The following is a 27,867-nucleotide window of genomic DNA, read 5'->3' as shown; positions in this document are numbered from 1 at the left end:
GGTATTTTAGTTCTGCACGTGCACGCCAGCCTTTCTTTGATGGAGGCAACAGCTCAGCATCGTTGGTGTCGGCGTAAAAGATGAGCTTGGCAGGAGGAATGCCAGGGAAATTTCCACTAACCATTTCGTCATGTAGCTAAAGGTGCAGTGCACTAGCCATTAAAATGTCACAAATGTACTCTTGGTTTGTTTTCGGTCCCTGTGCTCATTCATATAGCGGTGGAGGCGTTCCGAAACGTAGCACAAGAGCGCGGGTTCTCTTCCTGGCTGCGGAGGCAATATTTCTGATGCAGGCAAAATGTGGAAATGCCCTAGAGGTTTCTCTGCACATTAAAGAACCCCAATTGGCCGAAGTTAAGCATGTTTTCTACACAGCGGGCATCATCTCACAGTGTCACCGGATTTCACTGCTCAAGCAATGTCTGAATGTACGCGTAGGCTCTTGGGCCCAAATCTGGGAGCATGCACGTTGCGGCCGACCTTTTTGCATTTAAACAGTCGGTTAGTTAACTATACTCTCAGCATTCGTGCGGATAAACGAAACAAGAAATGGCCTGGGTTAGCTTATGGTTAAGCCTAGGATGCGAAGCATACGTCGCTTGGCAAGCCGTACTTCTCGTTCTTCTCCCGTTTCCGTGGCTCTTTGTAACTTGCGCTTTGCGGTCTGGCGAGCCGCCCTCTCCCTGGCTGACATCTCGCTGCTCAACTGACTCAACGAGTGCGTCGCCTTTTATACAATTGCGTGACGTCAGTCTCTCCTAGCGGTAGGAGCGGGAGTTAGGCCGGCGGCGGAGGCTGCGCGTCCGCAAGCGAGCGCACGAGTTGAGCCCCAGCCTTCACAGCTGTTGTGACGTCATATCACGTGGTGCGCCGATGTAGGTCAAGTGGTAGCTACGCGGCCGCGCGCGGCGCAGCAAGGAAGAGCTTGGTTGTGCGGCTAGTACGCTTTGCATAAAAAACTTTGCAGTGAACGCATTTCGATAACTAGCTCGGAAGGATCGCAGGACAGCGTGTTCGTTGCTGTTCCACGCATTCATGCAGTCCCAGCAAGTAAAACACAAAGTTGGCCAAAATTATTCAATGTCAACAGTAGTTTCAATCCTTCTGTGCCTTACCACGCTTAACAAAGCGCACATACATGCCACGGCACCAAACGATCGCGCAACACTTGCATTACGTCCACTGTAGCTCGGCGACTAGACAAGCCCCCATTGGTTGGCGCCATCTGTCTGCGTTCGAGAGAAGTGCAAGGAGCAGCGAACAAAATCTGGTTGCGCTGCCGGGCGCAGTGTCAGCACCTAAATATATTCTGACATCGTGGTTGCAGGTCATGCTAAACACAACAGCACTACATTCAACCTAAGTGCGACATGCTTAGAGATAGCATCCTGCAGGTTACAATAATGGAGCTTAGCACATGTTTATGACAGGTGCATGTGGTAAAAGTAGAGTGCGTCAAAAGTTATAAAAAACTTATAAAAACATACGCTGCATGAAGCATTTGCTTACTGCTATGCATTGTGCTCATAAATTTCCTCAAATTTTATGCCCAGTTGTTCTACTGAGGTCAGACATGTTTAAATGTGCAAACAATCAAGATATGAAGCAAACACAAAGTCTACAACTATTAGAATTTTTCCGCAGTGCCTAATTTTAGAAACATGAGCTCAAGAATTGCATATTCTAGACTGTAAGCTTTCTTTTCCTCTACATAAAACAAGTCTCAGTCATCAACTGTTGGTCCCTACAAAAGGGTGGTTCAGCTGTACAAAAACACTTTCAAGTTTTTAAGAGCGATATTTTCTCCACTGTCCAAGGCAACCAATGGGCATTTTTCAGTGGCCTAACGACTAATAAAAGTATTACAAAATGTTCTGTTCATTGGACCTGAACGTTCAAACTGAATGATTCTATGCCTGATGGCTGACGAGTGCAACAGCTGTTTAGAATTTAGTGGCCAAACGTGGCTGCTGTGTGCTGTGAGTCTACGAAATGAAATGTATGAAAAAAATACAAATAAACAAACAAGACATCAGCATGGGTATGGAGTGCATGGGCACCCCACAGCTTTGACTACATGGGCCAACCTCTGTACAGAACATTAAGAAAGCATACAATGCTGCCATTAACTGCATGTCGAATGGGAATGCTATGTCATGCAATTTTTGTCATCCTGTCTATTAGATCAGATCTCTAATAACAATCACATAAAGCTCTCTTTCCCCATTTTAAACGCTCGATGACCCTTTCAAAAAAGTGCACATGCCGGTCTCAAAGCCATGGCAGTCACAGAAATGAAGGGGAGTGCAGTATCACGAAGTGCATTTGCCTACCATATCTTGGCACTCAAACAATTTCGGTAACTGCAGCTGTAAGCCCCACATCTATCTAGATACAGGTTGTCAATACATCACAATATTGCCACATGCTAATGGGCGAGCAGACGACGAGGAAAAGTACGAGTGTAGCTGTGTGCGAGTGAGCCGTCTCGCCGGAGAGCAGTTTTTTATGCTGTCTCAGTCTACCCGAAATTAGGATTCATGTTCCCATGCAGATGCACGGCATCTCACTTGAATAATTAGTGAAGTTACTTTGCAGCTTATATGCTAAGCACCTTTACAAACTGCAGAAGATAGTCAACTGAAGCCTATGAAAGAAAAAATACTAAACTTTTGGTGCACAAAAATTATACTGTACACTTAAAGTGTTATGCTAATTTTGAAACTGCTGAGAACCAAATGGCCAATAACAAAGTTAAGTTTCATAGTAAGCCACATTATGAATGGCTGGTATGTTCTGTCTCAATCATGTCTGCCGCATAACTGAAGTGGATGAGGAAAACGGAAGCCTGTTTGCAGCATGTTTGCTGTTGAGCCCATGCAAAACTGCTCCAGCATGGTGTCCATATGCATTTTTTGATTACAGTCGCCGAATGATTTTTCGGACTCTGTACAAACCAAGACAATGTCCAAACAAAAAATCAAGTTTCACTGTAGAAATCACATTGTGAACTTCTAGTTGACAGTACTGTGGAGGGAGGGAGGCATAAGCAGTTTTGTGCACATTTTTATGCTTCACTGGATTCTAAATCTCGCCTCGTGTTGTGTAAACGGACTGCAGGCAGCAACCGTTTTCATGAGGTCACTGCTAGATGGCAATACCAAACCTGCTGTTGTGGGAACTGTGATGCACCCTGTTGTACGAAGGACGTGAAGCGAAAAGATGAAGATGGCGACAGAAATAAGAAAAAGCAGACACGTGGTGGAAACAAGCAGTCTGTCGGCACTGGTCTATGCAATAAGACTTAGGGACTATAGGCAAAAGGCCAAGATGCCTTTTTCCATGTGCTTCGCTGCTGCACCTTCGTGCATACGGGACGAAAGGACTCTGCACAAACGAGTTCCATGAACCTTGACTGCTATTCAAGTTTGGGTAGCAGACGACATCCGAAAACGCTATGAGCTTGTGCGCAACTACACGTGTGCGATGTGCGAACCTGCGAATGATATAAGCCCCAATGCCTAAGAGGCTCTCTGTGAGCTTAAATTCGGCTTTATTTGATCGAATTTTTGATTCCCCTTGAAGTCTGATGTAACGAGGTTCCACTCTAAACATTATATGGCGGCGGTGCTGCGGCGAGTGTGAATAAGGTCTGAAAAATCAAGCAATCGGCTATGACATGTCCGCAATTTTAAATGCTCTTATACATAAGCTGTATAGGGCATGTCATGATGCCCTAAAAAAGTCCAAATGATCAAACACATTTGTAAAATCAAGCATACTGGTTTTTGCTTGGTGACTATATTTGCACACATTTCTGTGACAACTTACTTCCTTGGCAGCACACAACAGTGGCGTGTCATGAGCCAAGTCTCCAACTCTGGATAACATAAAGTGCCTAGTGCCTTGCATTAACAGTTCTCATCTCTGGGCTTATTGAAGATGAGCCACGATCATGACTAGCTATTATGCTATGGGTGCTGTACTATAAAAGAATTTATATTACTACTGATTAAAGTATAAGCCTAAGATCCACTTTTTGCATGACCGAAACGCATGTGCACAAAGCACCAGCGGTGACTGACGGCAATAACCTTGACGCATCATTCCCAATCGACACATAGAAGCCCGTAGAAAAGTTCCAGCCAGAGCCTGTGTTGATAGTTTTTGGCAAAATCTTTAATCTGCTATCGTGATGTGGACCACATATTTTTATGGCTGGCACCCTCGAAGTGTCACAGCAGGAATATTTTTTTCTTTTTCTTATCTCTGTAGATGAAACACGACTGTCAATGCCATGAAGCTTGGGTTAGACTGCGAAGTACAAAGATGAAGATGGGTAAACTTGGGCTCATCACAGCTTCGATTGACTTTCCCTCTCTCTGATTTTTTTCTCCCTTTGCACACACCCTCCAATTCGAGGATGCCTTATTTAACCAAGAACGCAATGCTGCCACAATGAGACACACAGCCATGACAGGAGCACTGAACCTACCATGTCTGGAATCACATGCTTGGAGTGTATTTATGTCACACAACGAAGCTTTCTCAGTAGCAAGGCTGGTGACACAGCAGTTCGTGCATATGCATCCCCTTCAGGTGCTAATTATTAGCCAGTGAGGAGAAAATTATCACAATTTCAGATTTTTGTAAGCAACATGCCTAGGTTACAGAGGAGAAAAAAAAAAAGAATTCCCACCTTCCCTGATGATTCATTATGCAATTTCTGTCCAGTCTCCATATATTTACGGCACGATGCAGCAACAATGGACACAGGGTCTCAGTTATAACGTATTTACTCGTGTAATGAACCCTCTCACATAATGAACCCTGTGTCCCACTTTTGTTGAGATAATCTTTTTTAACCGCGTAAAAAACATACACCTCACATTCAGGGTTGGTGTTTAGCTTGTTCGCTTTATCTCGCCGTGATTGGCTGGCATCACCGACTATAACAAAATCGTCGGATTGCGCCGTGATACAGCAAACACCTTTTGAAGTGAATGGTGCTAAACACTGGCGGCACAAATGCGGGTGACGTGCAGAAGCAACTTGTCGACCACATACTTTTGTTGAAGAAAGGGCGGGTGGATGTATAATATGAAATTTTGATTCTTACAAAAAAATCTGTTGAAACTTTTGTTCCCCGGGTAATGAGCCCTCCCCTCAAACTCTCAACTTTTCTGGAAAAACAGTGCATTCATTGTGCAAGTAAATACAGTACTTCTTATGACTGATTCATGTCACATGAATTCGTTCTGCAAAAAAAAAAAGACCAGCTCATTTAAGGCACTTGAAATTGCTCATGCTTGCAAAACAAGTAAACGAAAACACATGCTCACTGAAGCCACATCAGAGTTACCATTACATATGCGGCATCCATTTTGTGCATTATTCTCGCATGCCTGGCTTGACACCAGTGTTGGCGGCAACGCGTTACAAGTAACGGCGTTACCGGTAACACGTTACTTTTTTCAGTAACTTTGTAACGTACTCATTACCATTTCGGAACTGTAATGGGTAATATACTTACGTTAACATTTTTCGGTAACATGACGTGTCACGTTACTAGTTACTTTTTACAATTGTAACCCACTCCGTCCCCTTTTTTAAAAAAAAAAAAGTGCAGAGCACCTAAAGTGATGTTGTAAATAAACAAAATGTACAAGTGCTCTCAACGACCCCTCTCGATGACGAAAACACGTGCCCTTCACAACACACCCAACTAAAAAAAAGACAGAATAGCCATAGCGCACGAAACACGTGCACGAACACGCATTCACATACTTGCCTGCACCTACCACCCCTTCCCAAACCACTCACACACACAACTCTCTAAAGAGTGGAAGCATGCGGAGCATTTTGGAACATCACATTTTTCAGAATTATCTTAAATTTGTTGAGAGTTCAGCGATGTTTTCTTTGTGAAGTTAGAATTTATGATGAAATGTCATTTTGTTTTTAATGTGACATTCAGAAAATGGCTTCACCATGTGCCACAGAGTTAGAAGCCATCACATCCAACTCTACAGGCAACTTTAGGCCACTATAACATCTGTTTCGTGTTTTTTGTGCGCCGTTTTAAGATGACACTATAATATTACTAAGCTCCTGCACATTTGTGCAAAGTATTCTCGTTAAATCAGGATTTAGCGTAAACTCTTGTTCGGGCTAGAGGTTTTATGTGAAATGTGAGGTTTATAAAATTGTTATCGTAAGTTCTTAAGGCAAAGACTGATTAAAATTAATGGCCATGAAGTAAAGGCAAAGTAACGTGCGGTACTTTATTCCGGTAACAGTAACGATAACGTGTTACCTTTTTTATAGGTAACATAGGGAAGTACGTGTTCCCTTTTTTTTTAATGTAACGAGTAACATATTTAGTTACTTTTTTTCGGTAACAGCTACAACACTGCTTGACACGTTTCAACGCAGCTTTCGGATTTCAGCTGATTTCATCAAGTCCACAGTTGTGAGTATTGCGCCTAATGCTATACGAGAATGTGAGCGTTCAAGTTGTGTGCACAAATCTGAAAACGTCACTTGAAGGGGGTACAGTGACAGTAAATATGATGCCACCACACATCAAACCATGATTGCCTCCTGTACTAATGTCATGCATTGGTAACTCGACATCTACATCACATCTGCACATTTTTTTTTTTATGGGGGGGGGGGGTTGAGGTTTTAAGTATATGCAAAAAAAAATATATTGTGATCGTAACATGAGAGCCGCAACTGTGTAGGGTAACCATTGCTGAGGGCTATCAGCACACAGTAGAGTGCGGCAAAGCTTCCCACACATTACAAGAGCCAGATCATTTTGTGGTGACTGCGTGGCAGCAAGTGACTTTTTTATTTCTACTCTATTGCACTGGCGATTATTATGCTTGCTTGTCAGTTCTTGGGCTCAGTTTTGCAAAAAATTTTTCAGGGGCAAAGTATATGACTTTTCTCTCAAATAACTTGATAACATTCAATAACTTCAATGTAAATGATATGTTTTGCAAAAAATTTTTCAGGGGCAAAGTATATAACTTTTCTCTCAAATAACTTGATAACATTAAATAATTTCAATGTAAATGATATAAAAATAACACTAAGAAAGGGAGCCCGTTGATTGTTTTTTTTTTCGCTTTTAACACAAGATGAGGAGCCAACACAAGCACTACCCCTAGCCCGCCCACGACACAAAAGAGACCTAGGACAACCAGTAACCAAAACGTTTACCTGGAGAATCTCCTGGCCTGAAAAACAAGGCCAAACCTGTGCGCAGCAGAACAGAGAATGATTAGCCCACTTTACTGGCCTCGGCAACAGTGAATGCGCTTACCGTCAGAGTCACTGCTGTCATCGCTGCTCGAATCAGAAGAAGCATCAGACCCATCGTCGTCGTCGTCATCATCGTCGTCGTCGTCGTCATCGTCGGAGCCTTTTGTAGTCGCTCCACGAGGTGGTGGTGGCTGCTCCTTGACATTTGGCTCGCCCGCACCTGTTCTCATGTCAGCCTGCCCCTGAGCTCCTGTAGCTGCTGTTTTTGGAGGGCTCGGCTCTTCATCCTCTGAAAGAAATAAATAAGCAAATAAAGAAACAGATCAAAACAAACAAACAAGAGAATGAATGAACAGAGATGCCCCCAAAATGACTTCTTGTTAAGGGTGCGCGAATATTCGAAATTTCGAATACGAATCAAATATGTTTGATATTCGATTCGTATTCGAGAAATTGATATTAGAGAATTTCCGAATACTCGCCACCGATTGTATACTGCGCAGACTTTCACAAATTCGACTGTGGCAAAAGCCAATATCTGGGCAACTTAGCCAATGATTGAGTTAAAATTTTCAGGAAAACAGTACAGAGGACCTATTCCCTTCCTTCTCCGTCGTTTATCACGCGGACTGATCGCATTCCGACGCCGCTAGGCTTGACCTCGCGCGAAATTCCGCAAGTGGGCCTTCCCACATATTACACGTGCTGCGAACAAGGTGGCCGACGGCCTGCTTCGAACAATCGCAATGCGAAATGGCGCTTTTTATTTAATCCTTCTGTAATACGTTACATATTTAATGCCCACATCCGAAGAATGCGTCCTGTCGCCTTCATAACTCTCCGAGCGTGACCTCCGTCGTCCCGCTTTGTAAACTACGCTATGCGGGAAAGCCTACTTGCGGAATTTCGCGGGAGCCTCCTGAAGGGGCGCGTCGAGTTATCACAATAGGGCAAAGCGATCCTGTAAAAATCCCGCCTATTGCATGGTGCATTCTAACCCGCGCCCCGCTTTAGTGGGCGTAATAGCAGGCATGACAACGATTGAAAGAAAGGTCACTGTCGCTAGGTCAAAAAATAGCCTGGCCGCGTAGTTTCGGTTTCTGAGCTTCGCCGCTGACCCGTGGCAACTGCAACTGTTGGCCCGTGCGTTTGCCGGTAGTCCAATCCCAGCTCCGCGCGGCTTTCGGACGCCAGCTGGAGCGTCGCAGTTGATTTCTTTTTCTTTTTTAGAAACCATCTCGCCGTTCTGACGCCAGTGTATGTTCCCCGGCCCCTTGCTTGCATTTGTGTTGTTCTGCCAGCACTCCAAAACGGGCGGCTTGTCACGAGCTTACAGGTGTTAGCGCAATGGAGCCGCCTCATAAGGCCTTACTGCACTTCGCATTTTCGGCAGGTTTCTTTTTTTTTTTTCTGAGGGGCGCGAGGAATTTTATAAACTGAGGCCTTCGGGTGAACCGGACATTTCTTCCAGTCCCTTGAACTCTGAATGAATGAGGTTTTACTAGTCATTATGTTATTTTTTGCTGCCAGCCTTGTCACTTTATGGATTTTGTTTTGCATGACCTCATTACAGTTTGGATACTGTTGTGCTGTCTAATCAAGTAGTATACACTTCTGTGCACATCATGTTTTTTTTTATATGGTACTGAGGCAGTCTAGTTTTGTTTATTTTAGTTGCAAAGACCATATACTAATTTGAAAAAAAAAATAAAAAAAATAAGGGAAACAACATTTGCTTGTTTATCATTTTCTGAAACTTTTTTTGCACTGAACAGATATTCGATTCGTTATTCGAAGCCATTTTTTCTCCACATTTGTATTCGATCCGTATTCGAAAATTTCAATATTCGCACACCCCTACTTCTCGTTAACTGTGGCATTCTTCTCCTTTGACCCTTTTCGGCAATATACTAGCACGCTGAAATCTATCATAGGGCTGTGGAGTCATTGGCACAGTCCAAGCACCACTCCCTCTGCTTGTCAAATCCTATGTGATCATGTAGCGTACTCCTTATGCATTACTGCAATTTTCTTTTTTTTTTTCCATGTGGCCATGAAAACATTTTTCTCTGTCGTGCAATAAAATGGTTCATAGTGGCAATGAGATAATCAAGGGAGCAAAAAGAAAAGAAAATGACACAACACAAAAGAACTTCACAAGAAGGCTGAAAAGGGTGTCGCAAGACATCTCTGGTAAAATATCCGTAAACTTTAAGATAAGAGGCTCAGCGAATCCTAATAGATTGCACATTTGCCAGAAAGTCAGTAATAGCCAGCTAGCCCTTTGTCACTGAGCTTCGATTAATGGTGGTCACTCGGTCACTGCACGTCTTAAAAAGAAATTAACAAGGGCCTATTAAGCCCCTTGTCAACTCTTGCAAAATAAAAAAATCGTTTCGCCTGTAATCAAGAGAGCAAGAGGAAAAGAAAATGACACAAAACAAAAGAACTTCAATAAAACTTCAAAAGAAGACTGAGAAGAGCGTTGCAAGGCCTCTCTGGTAAAAGATTCATAAACTTTCAGATAAGAGGCTCAGCGAATCCTGCTAGATTGCACTTTTGCCAGAAAGTCAGCAACAGCCAGCTAGCCCTTTGTCACTGAGTTTCGATTAATGTTGGTCACTTGGTCACTGCACGTCTTCCAAAGAAATTAAGATGGGCCTATTAAAGGGACACTGAGGAGAAATTGAAGTTGGCTTGCATCGATAGAATACCAGCTCCTGATCACAAAAATGACACTCTTACTGAAAACAAAGCTCTTGAAAGGTAGAAAATAGCAAGAACCAAAATACAGGTATCACCGCCACAGGCCAATCTTGCAAGTACAAGTGTGATGATGTCATAGGACATGAGACGCCACCTTGGAGGAATTTTCCTTCCTACATGGATGTCACGAATCTCTCGAGGCTGACAAAGGAAGGTTGCGCGGCTCAATATTGAAGTAAGTTTTGTTTTGAAACCGATAGTGCACCACAAGGAAGACAGACAAAAGACAACCTGAATGTTGGAAGCAAAGAAAACCGATGCTTGGCGGCGCCACAGGTGGCAAGGAGAGTTTCGATTTGTTATGGTACTTCGCGTCTACGAGCTTTGCGTGCCCCGTGGTTTTGTTTTTGACGCGCCTCGATTTACAAGCACCGAACACCAGAGGAACTCCAAGTGCCGCTTTAAGTGCTAGTTAACCTTTGAAGGAGCCTGTTAATGCTGGTCAGATGATTGCCACGGTCGATGCAAAACTATGATGGCACGATGGTAGGTGATCGTACAAAGCAGTTAGCAGTATAAAGAGCACTTGTGTCTTCGTACGCTTGCCCGGCGAAACGTTCCCGGCTGTGCCAGTCAACTTCAAACTACTTAACGGAAATCGTTTATTAGGGACGGCAGACAAGATACAAGGCAGTTAAGAAAAAGATTTGGAGCCTGCCGAGACCGTGACTCTGCTCTCCTCCAACTCATTTGTTTGCGGCTCCTTTTAGTAGCTTCAGCAGTTGGGTGGAGCTGTCCCATTCTAGCTCTCGGCTAATTTAATCCATTCACAGTACACATCTGAAGGTACATGCAAGTGGGCGGAGAGCCCGATCCAGTGGACCCTGCACCTCCGGAAATGTGCAGAACCCATTGAGGTGTCGTGCGTCGACTTTACTTTCAAGCCGCCAACTTTAAACGCGAGCGCCCTTGAGCACCCATCCGTTTTTTGTGGCAAAAAAATAAATAAATAACCTGGCCCTTGCAACCGTGGGAAACCTCCTCGACGCCGCCTGCTGCACCGTGCAACAGCGCCATTCAAAGAATCACAATCCACTGGCCCCAAAGCCCCGGCCAGCCTCCGATGGGCGCGACGCGCCGACCTTGTCCTCGCTTCTCGCGACTCCCTGCACTGGGTTTACGATATTTATTTAGCAACGGCTGCTCACGGTGGAAGAGGGAAACGATCTGCCGGTGCCTAACCTAACCGTGCTCCCTCAAAAGCATCGCACGCTCTGTGGGGCTGAGGTCGCTGAAATGCAGGCCGGAGTTTTTGCGAGCACTTTGTCGTCGGGTTCGGCAACGGGATCCATCCTAACGCTGGCAAGACGCTGGTGCAAACGTAAACGAAGCGACGGTAGCGACCCCCGATAGATGCCTTCAACGTGTGTCGACGGTAGCTATTTCGGCTGCTGCTAGACTGCACCGCTGGCCACCAGAATTCACGGAGTCTGTGTTTACGTCATGTTTCATGTCACTCCGTCCTATGACGTCATAAGAGGACGCTGTGACGTCATAAGAGTGCCCCCGAGTTTGAATCGGAGCGGCGGGAAAAACTTTTGCAACTTCTAATCCAAATTTCTTTGAAATAAATGCATCTTTCGCTCCAAAACAAGTGGCAACAAAGCCACGAAATGCAGAACTATCAGATTTTGCTAAGAAAAAAAATTTGATAGAGTTCTCCTTACTGTCACTTTAAGCTCCCTTGTCAACTCTTGCAAAATAAACAAATCGTTTCGCCTGTGGTATTTCTACAGCCCGTGTTATTGGGCATGTTAAATAAGAACTAGAGCTTGTAGCCCATGGCAGATGCAATCACCAAAGACTGAACCCGACTGCTCCTTTTCCAAGTTGTCACAAAAGGTGCTGTTCTGATTACTGCATGGAGCCGCAGATTTGCTTTGTTGCCTGCCAAAATAAAGCCGTTCTGCTTCAACCATCCAAACTGAGGTCCTCTCGGTTAACTACAGAGCTGCATCTCAGCACTTTTCCTTCACTGCCTCACCCTGTTCCACACAGAATGCCCCTCAACTTGCCAGGGGTTGTGCTATCTGTATCCTACACAGGCTCTGATGTGCCATGATCAGTGGCAAGGTGTGGGCAGGGTTTTCAAACCAGGTTCTGCAGAAGCCTTAGATTACCTGGAGTGCTTTTGGGTTCCCTGAGCACCTAAATCCATGTATGCCTTAGCCCCTCAAATTTCCCTTCAACGACTTAATTTAGAGACTAATCATGACTTAACTGCTTGCACTGACTGTTTCAATATGCAGCCAGTCATTACTAATTGCATACTATGCCTGTTTCTTTTCAGGACCATTATGTCTGCATGTTTTATTTTTTTAAGAGCGTGAGCTCTTAGTACTTACGTCGGCCAAGGACGCGTCTGTCTGCAATGAAGGTCAAATTGATCAAAACTAACCACGTGAGCGCACTATATCACATAGCAACAGTGGGCACGTAGCGCCTCAATTGATACCTATACTTCCTTCGATCCGTTATTTGCACACTACGCCTGTTTCTTTCAAGGACTACTACGTCTGCATTCCCTTTTTTAAGAGCGTTAGCTCTTACTACTTACATCTGTCAAGGACACGTTTGCCTGCAATGAAGGTCAAATTGAACCAAAACAGTAACCATGTGGACACACTATATCACATTGCAACAGTGGGCGCGTAGCACTTCAATTGATACATATACTTTCGATCCGTTATACAGTGAAACCTCGTTATAGCGAACAACTAAAAAAAAATTGTTCATTATAGCCAAAATTTGTAATATAAAATTTCGTCAAAAAACGCGCGCAACAGCGGCACAATTTAGTCACAGAGGAGACAGAAAATCTGGCGAACCTTACTACAGAAACGGAGAGATGTTTCCATAGGTTTTGGCGGCGTTTCGAAGGCGCTCGCGGATATTCTGAACGCCGCAAAAAGCTGAGTGCCAGTTAGGTTGGCTTCCCCGCACAGCAACACAGGCGCAGGTTGAGCGCTGGCAACGGTGGCTCCCCCATCACAGCCGTGTTGTGTGGAAAGCGGTATGTCAGAACGAAGGCTATCACCGTTTTCACCACATCCGCGACAGCAGACATGAGCGCAGGATTGTAACTTCAAGCTTACAACCACCTGAGCTGCTGCTTCCAGCGCGCTATCGATGGGTGCTACAGGCGTGCACGCGTGCTGACTGCCGAACTGCAACCCACACTCCGCTGTTGGCCAGTGCGAGATAAAAGCGCCAACCTTGGCACGCACACTTGTTGCATCATTACCAGTCACTTGTGAAGCGCAGCGAAGCCTGCCGCCTGGATCCAAACGGGCACAGTTTGGCGCTGGGGAGTTCGATATATCCGTTTCATGGCCAACCGTGTTCAAAATATAAAGTAGAAATTGCATTTAAGCAAAGAAATTTACGAAAAGTTCGATAAAGCCGATAATTCGTAATATCGACGTTTGACTGTATATGTGCCAGTATAGCGGCCATCAAAGTAGGACCCCCCCCCGGACCACCATTTGCGTAAAATTTGGAGGCGACCTGTTTGACACACAATGTTTGAAGTAAAGTCAAATGACTTGGCATGTTCCTGAGGATAAAATTAGTAATTGAGTTGAAGCCCAAAATATGTGTGGGATTTGTAACGACGACCTTTCCGCCACCAAACCGTGCATTCCGAAGATCTTCAGGCGGCCATTACGGCCGAAACGTTTGTCGCAGGGGGTACTGGATGGTGTCACATGATTTGTTGTGTTGTGATGCACACGTTTATAAAATTTATTAACTGATGTAACGAGGAAATATACTGGATATAGCGAAGGTGGCTGTAAATCGCAATAGTAGTGCAAAATCCATGACGTAGATGGCGCTGCGCACAGAATGTTATAGTGGCAGACTCCAAATTAGTTTGAACCACCTGGGGAACAACACTGCACAGCACATGACCGTTTTTGCCTTTCACCTCTATCAAAATGTAGCAGGTACAGCTGGGATTGAACCTCGTGACCTTAGGCTGAGCAGCCAAATGAGACAGCCACTGAGCTACTGTGAAAGCTGCCATTTTGCCTTTTTTTTCTTTTTGCTGTTATGCATCAAGCATGCAGATGCTGGTGAAAGAAAACAAAAGAAAAAGAAAAGAGACTAGGAAGAAAAGAGTTCCGTTCTAACCTGCCCTTACGAGTCTACAATTTACATGCTTACGCTTGAAGTACAGGTGCTTGATGTGTCCCAAGCGAAGACAGTGGAACACAAAGCTACTTAAGAAATGCCGACAATTACACAGGAGATAATGAACATGATTCTGTCACCACATAAGCACCGCCGCCAAATGTGTACAGTAAAAGCTCGCTAATTCAAACTTCAAGAGACCGCCAAAAATGTTTGAATTGTCCAAAAGCTCGAATTATCGAATGACCTCAAAAAAACTGTGAAGAACTACTTGCATTACAATAAATTTATTTGGCGAAAGACTGGGCAATGGCTACATCTTTCTGATAAGAGAGCAGTTCAGCAATGACTACTTTTCACATTTCAATCAATGCTTTATTGCATGCATTATGTTGGGACCATGGAAGCAGAATTGCTCCAAAATTGTGAAGGGCCTCCTGTATTCTTCACGGTGCGACATGGTGGAGCTCCACCATTACCACGTTACAGGCAGTACTTCCACTTGTGAGGAGGAGTTACCGCACGAGCAGCACTCGACGAGCGCGCAGTTTCGGCGCACTGGAAAAACTGAACCATGTGGATGGAAGTGAAGAAAACGTCTCAGCTGTGCTGAAGCGACAAGAAAAAAAAAGAGGGGAGGGGGGGGAGAAAACATCAGCAATGCGCCAATCAGTGTCCGAAATGGTGCTCAGCTTGGTTCAGTTTGCTGGCAGATGCTGGCTGGATGTCGCTTCGCTCTGGCGCTAAGCTCAAAAGAGCGAAACTGAAACTAAATAATGGGACTGTTCTCAGAGATGGGGCCGTCTGTTCATTGTCATGCTTGCCCTCCGGTGCACGTCCGAGATGAGTGAGTGACTTTGACACGTGGAACTCGGGTTTTGAGCACAGCTATTCTCGACGATCTCTTGCTGCACTGGTCATACACAGACGTGGCCTCCTTTTGGGACCCTGTTTTGAAATGCCGTATAAACGCGCGTGAGGGCCGCACTTTTTTTTCCAGATTCGAGGGTCAATTTTCGGGGTGCAGCCCATACACGCGATGTGAGAGAAAAAAAAATTTGGAAAGTAAAAACATACCAATCAGGGTGGCATTTATTCTACATTCAATCGTCATCACTCTGAGCTGGTGATGTGCTCTGGTGCATGCTCATCCCACGAGAAGTTGCCCAGCATGTTCGCTGTCAACGCGTAGTCGTTGTTCCGCACTTCCATATCATAGCAGAGCAGCCCTTCTTCCAGTTCAGGGAACTTGCACGGCTTGCCTCGGAAAGCGCGCTTTTTGCAGCTTGTGTTCCTCAATGCATTCTTTTGGTTGCACCATCGTGGACGCACTTCTCGGCCATGTCGAATTTCCTGCCCGCCGCACGCTTGCAGTGTTCGAGAGCAAACTCCCCAGCCGCGTAGCTATTAAGGTGCTTGCCCATCGTGCTAAAATTTCAACGCTCGGCGGCAGCACCCGAAAGCCACAACTACGATGAAAGCAGTGAAAAGCAGCCTCTTGGGTACAAAAAGCTGGAGCTGGTGATACTGGTGCCGATATGCATAGCGGGAGCTCGAGGCAGAGGAAAAAGTTGACGATGATGATGAGCCGTGGCCTCGGGCACCATCCGTGGAAGGCACCTGAAAGCTCCTGTGCACATGTGCGGCCTTCGCGATCAAGCGCCCCATTGCTCGCAGCCGGAGCTGATAGCGGAGGCCACGGCACGTGCATTTTGAAGGCTATTCCTATGTGGGTCGCGGAAAGTTCGGGTGCGGCCCTTGCACGGATATTTTTTTCTTTAATATTTCCTTGGGGAAAATAGAGTGCGGCCTGTACACAGGTGCAACTCTTACACGTGTTTATACAGTAACCAGAGTGAGACCTGCAGCATCCGGATTAGCGAGCGTCCTATGCCATAACTTGCATGGGTGTTGTCCAGGTCTGTATTGGTAGTTCGAATTATCCGGATTTCGAATTATTGAAGGTCGAATGAACGAGCTTTTACATTGCAATTTAGATGCTCCATGTATATTATGAGATTAAAATGGCACTTGAATTCACTGCCTTCTCAAACACTCGCATTTAAAGGGAAAGTGGGGCCAACTCAGTCAAGCTTTTGTTCCCAGTAAAAATCAATACTTTGCAATTGCGGAGGAAACTGGACATAAAAAACAACATTTTTTTTCCTGCCACACACTTCAAGCTTGTGACATCAAGACCGAAAAGGACTCCGTGATCACTACCCAGAAGTGATTGGCAAAGTAGCCTAGCCTCAGAGATGCAAGCTTAAAATAGGTCTTCATGTCACTGCAGTTTGCTTGTGATAATGGCCAGTGGTGGCGCCATCTTTACTTTGCAGCTGCTTCTAGCTTATAAAAGCGCCATCTTCAATTAAAGCATCCAAACAGGCCAACTTATTTTGTCCTCAGTGTCCCTTTAAAGGTATGTGCAAAATTTAAAAAAAATAATAAAAAAGTGGGCAATACATGTTTCTACAACAGAAGCAAGAAGGCAGCTAGCCTTGCCGCGAAATGAAGTGAATGTGAAAAACGTGCTAAGTGCATTGGGCAACATAAATCCAAACATGGGAAGAAGCAAGTACCAACGGTTGCATACTGACCTCGCTCCTCGCTAACTGAAAACCACCAGAAACAAGCGTCTTTGTAGAGTTCAGAGCAAGTGACAAGCGTGCAAGCAAAGTAAAGCACAGTTCCTTCTCTAATTCAAAGCTCCACATACTGTACAAGCACTTTGGCAATGCTGACACATACACACACAGACAAAAAAGGAACTAAATGCTCAAGAAATGAAGCAAGCAAGTGCAAACTGGCATTGAGCAGGGCACAACAGTGTATGTATAGCACAGCTGCACTAGTCTGGCAATCTGCTTATTTTGTGGCCTCTACTCTCTTGAAAGCAGACTAACGGTCTAGTTCTCAATAATTCTCGGCAGAAAGAAAAAAGAAAGCTTGTGTTTAAAGCTGTGACACAGAAGAGATATCACAGGGTGCTATCATGAGGCACATATCTTAGCTTGTTTTGTTCATTTAGGCTTTTGGTACACATACGAAGCTCTGGTGAACACAGTCAAACCTGCTTTATTCTGTTCACTTAGTAGTATTTTGAGCTGCCCACTGAACAGCAGAAAAAGAAAAGGCACCCATTTTGGGCAAAATTAAAAACACCCTCTGCTGCTGCTCTTCTGCACTGATCCCAGGACTATTAGTACATAAAATTTTCTGCCACATCTAACAACAGCATGTTCCTAAGCAAATGGGATTACTGATAAATCAAACATCTGTGCTTTTCACCTTGCATTCAACACACCAATGATCAAATGGAGTAAGAAAACAGAGTATGACCTACAACTCTTTCTCTACCCATACCTTGGTAATGCTTTAATACAATTTAGTCAGACACAGAACAGTGAGTGAAAACTCTCACGGCAAGCACAGCAAAACCTCAAGGTCAAAAATTAGTGCAATACACACACTGGTGTCATAGCAGCACTAAAAGCTGAGCTGCCGGTCGCAGCATGTCACAAATAATAGTGCCCTATACGGAAAGGTGCCAAGATGGACAAGTGTGCTATGTACGATATCCAAGTACAGTAAAACCTCGTTAATTCGGTCCCCATTAATTTGGGAATTCCTATCATTCGAACTGCCGCCGTAGTCCTAACAATTGCCCATGTAATGTATGGTGTCAGAAGCTTGTTTATTTGGACGCTCCGGGGCTGGCATCGGTTAACTCGGACGGGTTCCCGAAAAGCACAATGTTGAGGTATGACCTGATGGACAAGCGATCGTCCAAACATTTGCACTTGGGCCCGAACTGCATATGACATTAATTTCCCTTGCCTCTCTGTCAAAACATGCAAAGGCAGGCATGTCGACGACCGGCAGACTACTGTTGATAGGCCAAATAAGAGAGAGCCCGGCCGGACAGTTTTGTTTTCGGAGCTTCGGGCCAGCCAGCAGTGACCGCAGCTATCTAAGTGCATATCAGCTGCATGTCAGATTGCGCGTCGCTGATCTTTTGTTGCTTATCAAAGGCGCACCTTTCACTTTAGACTGCGTGGTAGTTCCGTTCTTCCAGCGCGCCAAAAATCTGCGCTCGTCAAGTGCTGTTTGCGCGATGAAGCCTTCTCACGTGCAACGCCTCACACAAACAAGCTCCAGCATTACCCCATTGCACATAGAAATGAGCCGCAGAGACCCTTACAATTATAGAGTGGTTCTGCTTCTGACAATGCCGATAGTGTGCACGAATTAATGCATTTGACGGAACTGTAAAAAATTGTTGTTGCGCAGTTTCATTTTAAGAGATGACCATTGCCCAGGTTTTTGCCACATAAATTTCAATTTCACATGAACAGGTTGTGGCAGTTTTCAGGAACCATTAAATAATTCAGGCATTTTTTTTTTCACTCCCACGAGGTTTTACTGTACAATGAAATCTTCAAAGAGAAGTCCTACTTGCAGCCAAGCACTTCACTAATTAAGATGAGGTTGCCGTGCTCCAGGATACCAAGAAACCTAATAGTTTTTCAAAAACACTCCCAGTGAAAAGTTGTCTCATTACTGAGGATTTACAACTGAAGTTTAGAAAGAAACTGCGGCAACACAATGTGAAAGAGGAAAGCAGTTGTCAACTTGCATGTAACGAGTGCAATACCTGACAGAACATGACCATGTGTAGTCTCTCGACCTCTCTGCCTTTCTTGTCATTAAAGTTCTCTATCTCTTTTCGTATGTTTTTTCTTTCCTTCTGTCCATCCCAAAGGCTCTTATACATGCATGCCACGAGTGTGAAAAAACTATGGCGATAAAGAGCACCGTTAAACTGCAAAGAAATAAAAATGCAAAAAAAGGCCCGTTCCTTCAGTATCTCTCAAGGCGCGCTCCAAGTGGCTCGTGCGTACAGGGCCCCATGCCCTAGCATTAACAAAATGGTCACAGATTCAACTTACCGATGTCGGTGAGCCGCTCGTCTTCAATCATCAGAGAGATCTCTGGCAGGTCAGACCGGTCATCTATGGAAGATGTCCTCGTGAGAGGACTGCGGCTTCGGTCTCTACCCGTGGGCTTGGAAGCTTCCGCTGCCGCTGCTGCAGCTGCCAGGGTGTCAGAATCATGCCACTGAGTGAGCGCAATTGCCCCATGAAGCACTTAAAACCATCTTGTGTAACAATGGCACTGGACACCTCAGACCTTTTTTTTTTTTCAATCAGATGCAAAGAAAACTGCCAGAAAGGTTAACAGCACCAACAAAAAGGTGACCGTTCAGAAGCTGACTGCTTTGGTACGCTGTAAATTACACATGCATGAAGATACGAGAGGAACACGAGGAAGAGGATGTTGACTTCTTTCAAGACAATTTTTTGCCAGTAAGCTACTAGTATCCAGCATTTTATTGCCCAGGGCTTGAAAGCAGTGCTCAAGAGATGCCCTCCTAGAGGCATTTTCCGAAGAGGCGAAGTAATGATAAAGTTATGCAGGAGCACTTGAAACTCTGCTCACAGATCACCAGTACTCCTCACACTAGGCAGTTATCTCTCTGCTAGCTGAGTAGCTTCCTGAACCCCTAAGGGAGGCCAAGAAAGCTAAGGAAGGCTGTGGGGAGATGTGAGCCAGCATGAAAGGTGACAAAGCCAGAAGTCATGACGGTCCTCCTTACAATGCATTTTTTTATTTTTCACTGTCAAGCCTCTACTGCTGGCAACCAAAGTTTTGCATCCAGTGAGCTTGTGCAATATCTAGTCAACATAGTTCTGGGCAGCTGCTCTACGTAGTGAGCTCATGTGCTAAAGATGTGCATATGTTCAAAAGCAAGGGTGCTATCAATTTAGCATAACACAAACATAAACCGCAGAATGATGATGCACAGAATGATGATGTACAAAATGAATGGCAAGTAGACGAATGATGCAAATCATGTGCAACAAGACCAAGACCTCCAAGGCCAGAAAACGAAGCATACTCACAGCGGACTGATTCCGCCTTTCTCTGCTCCCGGTCCCTTTCCCGTTGAGCAACGGACTGCCCTGCTATAAGAAGCCGTTCTTTGCGCCACTCTCGCTGCAGGCGTTCTCTGGTTGTGTGACAATAAGATGACAAAAACAAGGCTTTCAATTAAAACTGAGCAATTAGCACCAATCCAGCACATCCATTGTTAAGGTGCCCAGTTTGCTGCGAGTTTGAAAAAAATTACGGACTTTTTTTCCGGTGATACTGTTTGTGGAAATCATTTGGTTTATGATTTATGTGGGTTTAACGTCCCAAAGTGATTCAGGCTATGAGGGACGCCGTAGTAATACAGGGCTCCAGAAATTTCAACCACCTGGGGTTCTTCATCGGGCACTGACATCACACAGTACACTGGCCTCTAGAATTTCACCTCCATCAAAATTCGACTGCCATGGCCAGGATCGAGCCCGCATCTTTTGGGTCAGCAGCCAAGTGCCATAACCACTGAGCAACCGCGGCAGCTTGTTTGTGGACATCAGGAGGAATTACAGAATAATGGGAATGTGATTGCAGTAGAATCCCTCTATAGCAGAGTGAATTGGACCAGCAAAAATCTTTACTATATCATGGTTTTTATATATCAGTTGTTGGTGATGGCATGGCTCTGAGGATGCTTTATGGTTATTAATTGGGTACTTAGTAAAACACAGGATTGCTTTATAAAAGAAACACTCACAAATACCTGCCATCCTGCTTTCATTGTCCCTTTATGTGATAATTATTTATTTTGCATTATCACATTCCATGTTATATCATGTTTTGGATTATGTTTAAAGGGGGCTAACAATGAGTGCACTCGACAAGGTGTAGTTACCAGAATTTCTGAGGGGTGTTGCAGCATGTATTTCATTTCTACGTAATTTTTCTGGTTTACCAAAGCTCTGTTCTCAACAAAAACGACCCATTTGCGATCTCAGATCACTACCCTTTCAGTCTAACTAAACTTGGCATTGCTTTTTTAGTGCATCTTTATGAAATTAAGAAGGTAAAGGCAGGTGATTCTGCATCATTGCAGCTTACTATCTAAAACTAGCCTGGTACCTTCGCAACTGTCCAAATAATGGTGTAGCAGCTGGCAGTGCTCTTCATGATACTAAGAAAAGTGACCATGGTAGTCCTGATGTTACAGTATGGTATATGGTTCCAAAGCTGCACACGGGCTGTGGGTGACACCGAAGTGAAGGGTTCCACATTGATTTTGACCACTGGGGGTTCTTTAACATGTGCTGACATCACATAGCACATGGGTGTAGTTGCAGTTTGTCTCCACCGAAATGCAGCCGCCACATGCAGGGTTTAATCTAGCCTTCGCCAAAGTCGCTCTGAAAGTTTTGAAGTCAGTTCTAATGACAAATTAACATGGAATTCTTGACGGTGCACGTGGGAAGGTGGGAGTTTCACCTTCATATGAGAAGGCACCCCCACTACTCCACACAGTGAGGCAGGGGAGTGGACAGCAGTGCACTTCAACTCATGTAGGTTCAACAAACGGCTGTACTGTAGCCAAACACGGTGCATGAAACAAAGCAAGCCAATAAATGTCACATCTGTGTGCCATCTCAACAGCTACCTCAACAAAAAAGGCTCCAGTGCCTGCCTCTGACCATGGTCAGAATTCACTTATTCATTCAGAGATACTGTAATGCTCTCTTGAAGGTCACTACAAGAAGAGGAATTTAAAAAGCTATGAACAAATTGAAAAATGTCAAGGAACAAAAATTACAACAGAAAGCGCAGACAAGCATCAATTTTCCTGTTGCCTTGCATACAATTTTAGTAAGCATTCAAAAAACTTTTTTTTTGCATTGTACAAAGCAACGCGGCATGACTGAAGACCCTTTCACAGATAACATGAGGAAAAAAAAAGGAGTGTTGAGAACTACTCAGGCAGCCAATAAGAGAAACTGGCATCTGGAGATGGGACTCACTGCTCTCGTTCTTCTCGCTCCCGCTGCTCCCTCTCCCTCTGCTCCCGGGCTTCCTTTGCCTCCCGGATTTTCTCCCTGGCGTCACGCACTTCAGTGCGGCTCGCCTCCTTTGCTTCCCTCTGCACACTGCGAACCAAGTCCCGTGAAGGTGCAGGAGGAGGTGGAGCGGCTCGCACCTGCATCACACCCACGAATGACACCTGTCAGTTCACAATGAACATCAAAGGGAAATGAACCCTGCCCATATATGCACACACACGGAAAAAAAAAAACGGAAAGAGAACTCGGCAAGTGTCGATTTTGCTCACTGCCTGAAAAACAATGAACCAGCAGGAGAAAACACTACTGTATGTTCCCAAGCACTGCAAACTGACTGCAAATTTAATCCCCTGACGGTTCCTTCTAAACATCTAAGGCGGTGGTCGTGTGTTTGAGCACCATACTGAAATAGGAGCTTATGAGAAGGTTCATTCTGAACGTCCCTGCAAGTGAAGGTAGGTACAGTCTTTCCTACCGAGGCATTCATAAGAAACAAATCGACCATGGGGGCATGTTTTCTGAGAAAATATTGACTGTCATGATGGTTATGCCAATACCAGAGCTAAAAAAGTTAAGAAAAAGAAACAAAAACAAAAAAACAGCAAATGAGAAGTCATGTGAAATCAATAAAATTTATTTGTACTATACACGCTTTACTGCCACTTGCACTGCTGTGCTACATTAGCACAAGACAACTTGTGACAGCCTTTTTTTTTTGCACGTTTAGGGAACTGCTAAGCTTATGATACCAGGAAACAGCAAAACTAGCAACCATGCCTATGCACTGCAAGGCTGGCCAGCCTGTGTGGGCTGGGTACTGCAATCCTCCCCATGTCTGTGTTTTGTACTGGACCCCAGCACCATATTCAGCAAGGAGGCTAATAGAAAAGCAAATGCCTGGATAAGCTGATGGCGCGCATTTGTCAACTCTGCATGTGGGCTGAACGCTGCAATTTGACGGACTCTGTGTTTAAAAAAGAAAAACAAAGAACCTACCTCTCAGGTTCCAAAAACAGGCAGACAAAACAAGCATATGCCACTCCTTTGAAACGAAAACCATGGGTAGTGTACACAATGCAGGGTGCAGATATGAGTAGAAAGAAACCCACAAAAAACTGTACAGATCAACTGCACAAAATAGCTGCTTTGTTCTTCCCAAAGAAGCATGCTCCTGCTTATTGCGCTAATGGCTATCATGCAAAGTTATTTCTAGTCACTACAGGAGTACATAACAGCGTAACACCTAATGTTTTTTCCAAGGCCCACTTTATGCCTTTTGCTTGAAGCCTACCTTTACATGACTATGTTTCTACTTTTTTATTATTACAGCCAAGAATGATTGCATTGCTTGTATTTGTCAACATGAAAAGTGGTGGGCTGATCGTTCGAAAAGTGGGTTGATGCTGTGTAAGGCACTAGCTGGCCCGTTAATCAATAATGTCATCAAATGTCTTGTGCTGTCTCAATAACTTCAAACACTTTTCTTTTAGACACTTTGCCTAACATGCTACTCGAAAAGAGTCAGCAGTCTTCTTTTTTTTTCATGCTTTGAATAACCTAACCCAGCAATCATAATGCACACTATGCTCAGTTTCATACATAGCAGTCAACACTGCCAAAACTAGCGCGCCTGTTTCCACAGGCACCCGCTGCGGTGGCTCAGTGGTTAGGGCACTCGGCTACTGATCCGGAGTACCTGGGTTCGAACCCGGCTGCGGCGGCCACGTTTCGATGGAGCCAAAACGCAAAGGCACCGGTGTGCTGTGGATGTCAGTGCATGTTAAAGATCCTCAGGTGGTCGAAATTATTCTGGAGCCCTCCACTACGGCACTTGTTTATTCCTTTCTTCTCTCAGTCCCTCCTTTATCCCTTCCCTTATGGCCTTAGGTGCCTGCCGAGAGGTGAGACAGATGCTGCACTATTTCCTTTCCCCAACAACCAATTTACCAATTTTGTTTGCACAGGCTAAGCTCATGTCCAAAAAGTAGTTCGCCATACAACCAAAGTGAACACAGCATATTTCACTGCGACAAATCTCAAGTACCATGACTGGCAACCTCGTGCACTTCATTTTACCTCTTGCCACATTTTCATCCCACGAATTATTGATACTTCGAGAAGGATCACACATGGCAGTATAATACGCAGCTGGTAGGGCGAATCACCCTGACACCATCTACGCCTAAAAAGCAGTTCACACTAAGTGAAGATTATAGCCATACGGCCTGAACAATGAGCATCTCACAGCTTAGACCGTAATTCCCAAAGCAAGCACTTCGTTTTATACCACTCTTTGTTTTCGTCCAAACACTCGCAGAGACTCCTAAAAGAACGAATGATATGTGGTGAAGTAATATGGTTCAGTGGACGCACTGCTTCTGCAGCCTCCGCAGCTTTGGCTGCTATGTATGAAACACAGTATACACGCTCGTTCTCTTGCTAGAAACAGGGTTGAGCAAACATTAATTTTGCACATCAACTTCACAATGCCACAGCCAGCTAAATAAGATCAAATAAATAATGAATAAGTTTTATCACAGAATAAACATGCTATGAATAAGGAACATGCAATCCTATGTACAGAGCTCACTGCAGGACTCCGAGGCAGCTTCAAAGCAGCGATAGCGCTTTGTAAAAAAAAAGTGTACCGTACCACCTGAAAATCACTATAAAGCTGACTTATTTTTCAGTTTTTGTCATTTTTTTTCCACCTCCAACAGTCCTTGCCTGCTCTTTGCTGCTGCTACTGCCGCTGCTGCTGCCGCCCTCGTTCCTGGCAGAGCGCGACTCCGTCGGCCGAGCCACCTTCTCCTCTGTTCGGTAGGCCTGTCGGTGCCGGCTTTCGTGCTCGCGGTTCTCGCGACTTCGATTGCTGCTGCTCCTACTGTGGTTACTACTCTCGGTGCCGCCACGTCGGCTTTCCCGATGCCCACCATTCCGATCTCGGCTGCTCGGCTGGCGATCCTTGCTCCGACTGTGTGAGGCTGCAAAATAATCCGTGGCAAATTTCTAATTGTAGCGATGGCACTGCTGCTAAATTCCTTCAGAGAGATGTTAAAGGGGCACTTAAACCACTTCATTATGCTCTTGAGACCTTCGACAATGGAAAATTTGTCGATCCATTGGACGACGAAACTGCAAGAGCGGCAGCTATCGAAGGAGGTTTTCTGTCACAGGAAGCTGTTCATTGGCTATTGTTTAGCAGCTGTGCTGTCATCTGGTCAGTACAGTTGAAGCCTCATCACTTTTCACCCCCTTAGCAGTTTTCATAAAAGTGGAAGTCAGTGCAAGCAGGTTTCAGCATAGCAGTCATGAAAAGTGGATTCACGTGCACATTAACCTGCGGTAAGGCACTACTAAATACCCCTTAGTGCTTGTAACAGTCCTAGGAAGACACAAATCGCAGAGACAAGGTCTAATTGTCCCATGCAGCCTCAGAAAAGTCACAATTTGCTACATACTACACAGTCAAAAGTTCAGAATGCACTGAAAAATAGTTCAACAGTGTTTTTTGCCCTTTATAACAACCTGAAGATCCTGTAATCTCTTATTTATGGCTTCAAAGTGCTAAGAAAAAAAGTGTTTTTCAGGAAAAAAATTTTTAAAAGCTGCATTACAGACAACCGAAACAACAAAACTCTGCTTCATACTTACTGGCATGCTCTATCCTTGATGTTCATGTTCACCCTACAATGTACGCTTACACAGGACCGTGCTGAAACCCCGTGTCATGGTAGTGCTTAATTTTGTTTCCGCCACATCCTGTGCCCCTCCCTACTCAAGCCACATGCCTACTATAATGGTGCCATAGGCTGTATTTTTTTTTTCATGTGGCATTTCTTGCAATCAATCACACTGCATTCTGAGCACAACATCATAGCACATTCTATACAAGCCCTGGAAGCAGCAACAGAAAAAAAAAGCCTGGTCCTGCTGCCACCTTGCCACTACAGTATATTGTTTGCATTTTCGAGTACCCTACAATGTGTGGAGCAATAATGTACTCCGAAGACAGTCATGGCCATGTATCCTAAGTAGTGAGCTTGCTGATTTAAAATGTTCAAATGTATTTATAGGGGGCCCTTTAAAACATGGTTTCAAGAATGCACTGACAACTAGAAAAGAAAAGAGTAAGCACAATGAATCCAAGATAAAAGGTGTCCTGCTCACATTCATGTTTTCTTGAATGCCTATCTCTCTTGCGGTCCCTTCGGTCACGCTTGGGAATTACTATGGTCGCCTGGGGAGGCTGTATATTCAGCATGTCCTCCCCACCATCTTCTGTGTCATAGCTGTCACTGTGCAACGAGCATGCAAAGAATACATGAGCAGAGCGAAACTTCACAACTTCGCTATGGAAGATACAAAAATAGATGCTTGCTGGGGTAAAAAAAAAAAAATGCAGGCAGGCAACTGCAGAACCGTAACAAAAAAGAAAAATTCGAAGAAGCTTATTCTGCAGGAACTGGGTGCTTCACATGAGAGACACCGAAGGCCAGTATTTGTGATGATTCCATTTAGATTCTTCCCATCCTTTGACATCAGACGATGTGTTGCTTGCCATGCCACTTTCTGGTTATGAATTGGCCGATTAGAGCATAAGCTAACAAGAAACAATAAAATAATAGCCTACAACACCAGTCTCTTGACATTTCAGTGCAAGCCTGTTTTCAGCAGAAGCGCTATGGTGGCTCTCTCGAATGAGTACCACAAAAAAAAAATCATTAGAAGCAGCCTCAAACATTCTCAAAATAAGTTGAGTACTGGCAGTAATCTTGCAGAAGATAACAAAAATCACCGGGACCTCGTTAAGTGTCATTTTATCGCTGAAAGCACTCGCATAGAAATGAAAGCCTCCATGTTAAGCATTGTCCATGCAGTGTAGCATCTTAAACCTTCCTCAAGAAAGCCATTGTCACAGGGAACGCAATGTGGATCACAGCCGCTTCATTATGTAAATTCCAAGCATCAGCAGTTACACTCGATTACGGACAATCGGCAAACAACATCGATATTAGGCTTTAAGGCAGGAGCTTCAGCATATTCTGCGCTCCAGTAAATGACTACTAGCCAAGGCAAATGTCCAACCCACTGAGGACCGACTGGGAAGGGGCGAATGAACCGCTTGTGGCCCCGCTTGTGTGTTCATTCGTCTGCGCTTGCACTAGAATCACAAATTACGCTGCAAATACCAGAGCTTACCTTTCATCCGCTTGGTCAACGTAGTCCTTTGCGGGAGATGGAACACTGCTCGTAAGCATCCTATAGCGTGTTTCTTCGCGATCAATCTCACCATCTTCTTCGGAATCATTTGAACTACGGCTCATCGCGGCGGCTACAGCGGACTGTCAGCAAAGCTTGGATTCCTTCAGGCGCAAAGCATTGGCTTCTTATGGCGAAAGCAAGTGACGTCTCAAAGCGGAATAAAAACCATCAATATTTAATCCTGTCTGAGAGAAAACCAGCAAAAAACTGTTCACTGCGCTTGTCTGATCACGGCGCAGACGCCATTGCGTGATAGAGGAAGTTCATTGTGGCCAGCATGGCTAGCTAGTGTTCGCCATTCGCGTGACGAATGAATACTGAACGTTAGCCCACTTTATAAATCAGCAGCAAATAGGAGAAATTACAACTATAATTTTTATGTAAAAAATTTTTTTTCACATGAACGGATAAACTGTCTCAATTTTGAGCGACGTATGAGGCTTATTTACGTCGT

At 44.6% G+C, this 27,867-nt stretch overlaps 1 protein-coding gene across 4 annotated transcripts in view; it reads right to left on the bottom strand.

Moving 5' to 3' along the window:
- Positions 1-27,672, bottom strand: part of Pitslre (cyclin dependent kinase 11B pitslre) — a 46,723-nt gene extending 19,051 nt beyond the window's left edge. For 2 of the 4 annotated variants that reach the window (XM_077654655.1, XM_077654658.1), the window contains exons 1-8: positions 27,351-27,672; positions 26,319-26,446; positions 24,876-25,132; positions 22,110-22,285; positions 20,139-20,245; positions 19,125-19,268; positions 7,334-7,561; positions 7,231-7,266 (exon numbers count right to left, since the gene is read on the bottom strand). In XM_077654655.1, coding sequence (XP_077510781.1) covers positions 7,231-7,266; positions 7,334-7,561; positions 19,125-19,268; positions 20,139-20,245; positions 22,110-22,285; positions 24,876-25,132; positions 26,319-26,446; positions 27,351-27,475 — 1,201 coding nt within the window. In that variant the 5' untranslated portion in view covers positions 27,476-27,672. The remainder of the gene's footprint in view (positions 1-7,230; positions 7,267-7,333; positions 7,562-19,124; positions 19,269-20,138; positions 20,246-22,109; positions 22,286-24,875; positions 25,133-26,318; positions 26,447-27,350) is intronic. The other 2 variants (XM_077654656.1, XM_077654659.1) reach the window with 1 other exon arrangement.
- Positions 27,673-27,867: the final 195 nt, after the last annotated feature.

This window comes from Amblyomma americanum, chromosome 2 (assembly GCF_052857255.1).
Source record: "Amblyomma americanum isolate KBUSLIRL-KWMA chromosome 2, ASM5285725v1, whole genome shotgun sequence".
NCBI lineage: Eukaryota > Metazoa > Arthropoda > Arachnida > Ixodida > Ixodidae > Amblyomma > Amblyomma americanum.
Note: the sequence above shows the minus strand (reverse complement) of the source record. Positions and strands in the feature narration are given on the sequence as shown.